Source organism: Rhopalosiphum maidis, chromosome 1 (assembly GCF_003676215.2).
Source record: "Rhopalosiphum maidis isolate BTI-1 chromosome 1, ASM367621v3, whole genome shotgun sequence".
NCBI lineage: Eukaryota > Metazoa > Arthropoda > Insecta > Hemiptera > Aphididae > Rhopalosiphum > Rhopalosiphum maidis.
In genome coordinates, this window is record NC_040877.1 from 56418584 (window position 1) to 56421467 (window position 2884).

At 29.8% G+C, this 2884-nt stretch overlaps 1 protein-coding gene across 1 annotated transcript; it reads left to right on the forward strand.

The window, feature by feature from the left end:
* Nucleotides 1–547: 547 nt before the first annotated feature.
* On the forward strand, nt 548–2271 carry LOC113550314 (zinc finger MYM-type protein 1-like). The gene is made up of 3 exons (XM_026952054.1): nt 548–716; nt 1395–1958; nt 2024–2271. The coding sequence occupies exons 1-3, from the start codon at nt 548–550 to the stop codon at nt 2269–2271; spliced, it is 981 nt and encodes a 326-aa protein (XP_026807855.1).
* The last annotated feature ends 613 nt before the right edge of the window (nt 2272–2884 follow it).

A 2884-nucleotide genomic window follows, 5' to 3' on the forward strand; every position in this document is an offset into this window, starting at 1 on the left:
AAATTTAGCACAAGAACTGGACCACTTGATACCCTAAAAATAATTATGCCAACTGATTTTGTCATAGTGGTTTGATATTGATAGTACCTCTGAGGCTTCGTTAGATCTATAATACTAATAATTTATTCCCGTTCCGTTCAGAAATCCATTCTCATCAATTTAGAGTTTGTGGTCCGTAAAAAAAGAGTTCTTTTCTAATTTTTATCCCATTTTTATTTATTTATTCATTAAATAGCACTCAATTTTTTTACAGGGAGTTTTTTTGTATGATAAGATGAACCTACCAACTATTCTCGTTGTATCAGATTTTCTGTGTAACTGAGTACAAATAAGCAATACTTTATCCATGCTACTGTTTTACTTATATCCTTTTAATAGTCTTTACAAATTTAATTTGAATACCTAAAATTACATACATCAAATAGTAAAAACCCTTAACAGATACCTACTTTAATTGTGTTCTATGCACAATTATTTATTTACGTGTTGGCAATATGCTAAAACAACAGCTTGAAGAACATAATAATAATTTTTTTTTTATTACAATATGAAAAAACTAAAAAATCTCACACATGAAGAACTAATAAAACATTACAAACACTTACAAATTCTTCTCGCAGATGGTGATTTAATAGATATCAATGGAATTGAAATGGCCCATGAATTAAAGTCAGTACCAGCTGTGGTTGATGATGACATAACACGTTATGAGCTCCGTATGAGCTCTTAAGATTTGTAATAAATGCAGGTGACTTTGTACCAAACTATTCATTGCTTACGAATTTTGCTAACATTACCAGTATCAGTAGCAACTGGTGAAAGAAGTTTTTCGAAATTGATACTTACCAAAACATACTTACGCTTAACAATAAAAAACGAATGACTTTGTGGTCTAGTCATAATCTCAATTGAACATGAAGTTGGTCAAGAATTAACAGAGAAAAAGCTAGCCGATGATTTTGCAAAGTTAAAAAGAAGAAATCATTTATGAATTTCTTATGATTCATTGTTGTATGAATTATACATTAATTGTAATTGTAGACGGATAATCACGGATAACTTTTATAAAATCCTATGTCAAAGTAATATACCAAATAAATTATTTATTGTAATTTGCAAAACTATACACTCTTTGTGTTCCACACAAATCGAATATGCAGGCAGATATCAAGGAGTTCAAAACCGAATCTTAAATATAAATCCTCGAGCATTTTTTACTTCTTGTGGTGCACATAATTTAAATTTAGTCCTCTGCGATTCTGCTAAAAAATCAACTATAGCCATTACATTTTTTGGTATAGTTCGACGTGTTTATACATTATTGTCTACATCAACATATCGCTGAAGTATTATTAAAAAGCATTGTACACAATTCACGGTTAAACAATGGTCAGAAACGAGGTGGGAGAGTCGTAAAAATAGCGTGAAAGCTTTAAGTTTTCAACTTTCTAGTATTTTAGATACTTTAGAAGAAGTTTCTTACACCGCTAATGATTTGATGGCCAAAAGTGAGGCTGTTTCACAATCTAATGAAATCGGTAACTATGAATTTATATTAAGTCTTGTGATTTGGTATGATATTTTAACAGAAGTAAATATTGTGAGCAAAAGTGTTCAAGATCATAACATGGATATAAATACTTCTGTAAAAATGGTTCAAAGTCTTCTTCAGTTTTTGCACCAATACAGAGAAAACGAGTTCAATTTGGCGAAAAGTGCCCCTAACAAATTAGCCAAAAATGCTGATATTACAGTGGCTTTCAAAAATCCACGAGTAAGAAAAAAAAAGAAACTATTCGAATATGAAAACGTCGACGAACCCATGTTAAATAATGAAGACAGGTTTCGTACAAATTATTTTTTCATCATTCTTGACAATGCAAACAGTCGATTGAGAAACGCTTTAAACAGTTGGAGACTTATTCGGACAATTTTGGATTTTTGCATTGAATTAGCAAGTTGAAAACCACGGAGAACGATGTCTTATTAAAACACTGTAAAGATTTGCAAATAATATTAACAGATAACGATCTAAAAGATGTAGATGGATTTGATTTATTTTCTGAACTGATTATTTTCCGATCTTTAGTTGACGAAGACACAAATTCGCTCCAGGCACTAAATATTTTAAAAACTTCTAACGGATTATTTCCTAATCTAACCATTGCTCTAAGAATAATGCTAACCATTCCTGTAACATCAGCTTGTGCAGAAAGAATGTTTTCCAAGTTAAAATTAATAAAAACTTATTTGCGCAATCAACTAGGCTAAGACAAAGTATCGGAAGTAACTTTAATATCAATTGAAGAAGAAGTATCGTCCACATTCGATTATAAACATCTCATCGATATCTTTGCTTCCAAAAAATCTAGAAATAAAATTTATAGTTAAGTTTTAATGTATTAATTTATACTTCACCTTATTTCAATTTTTAATACTACTGTGATAAAAAGAATTAATCATACCTGTCTATCATTTATTTACTTATAAAAAAACAGTACTATTAAAATACAGCATTTTTTATTTTAATTATTATTTATAATGTCTTAACTCCTCTAATAGAATAAAATATCTAATATTGTTTATTTATTTTTTATTTATATTTATATCTAGAGATCACTGGGGCCACTGAGAAAACTTGAGTGGAGGCTTAAAAATATATAAAAATTATTAATTAGAGTGATCCCCATAACTTAACCTGCTGCTAAACATCCAGCGTACCACCCAATCGCATTATCGTCGGCTTGTTGCAAACTAATAGAATATATGCTAAAAAATCGATTAGATTGGTACCTCGAGACTCTTCGTCTAACTCTTATACTTCGTCTTTGGGATCTTAATGTTCCCAATGTCTTCTGAAATTACATATATAACTTATTTCATG

Excerpts from the sequence above, each read along its gene's own strand:
- LOC113550314 (XM_026952054.1), top strand. The coding sequence starts at position 548 with ATGAAAAAACTAAAAAATCTCACACATGAAGAACTAATAAAACATTAC. Across the intron at positions 717-1,394 it reads CATAACACGTTATGAGCTCC|AAACGAGGTGGGAGAGTCGT; the intron begins GTATGAGCTCTT and ends AACAATGGTCAG. Across the intron at positions 1,959-2,023 it reads TTTTTGCATTGAATTAGCAA|ATAACGATCTAAAAGATGTA; the intron begins GTTGAAAACCAC and ends TAATATTAACAG.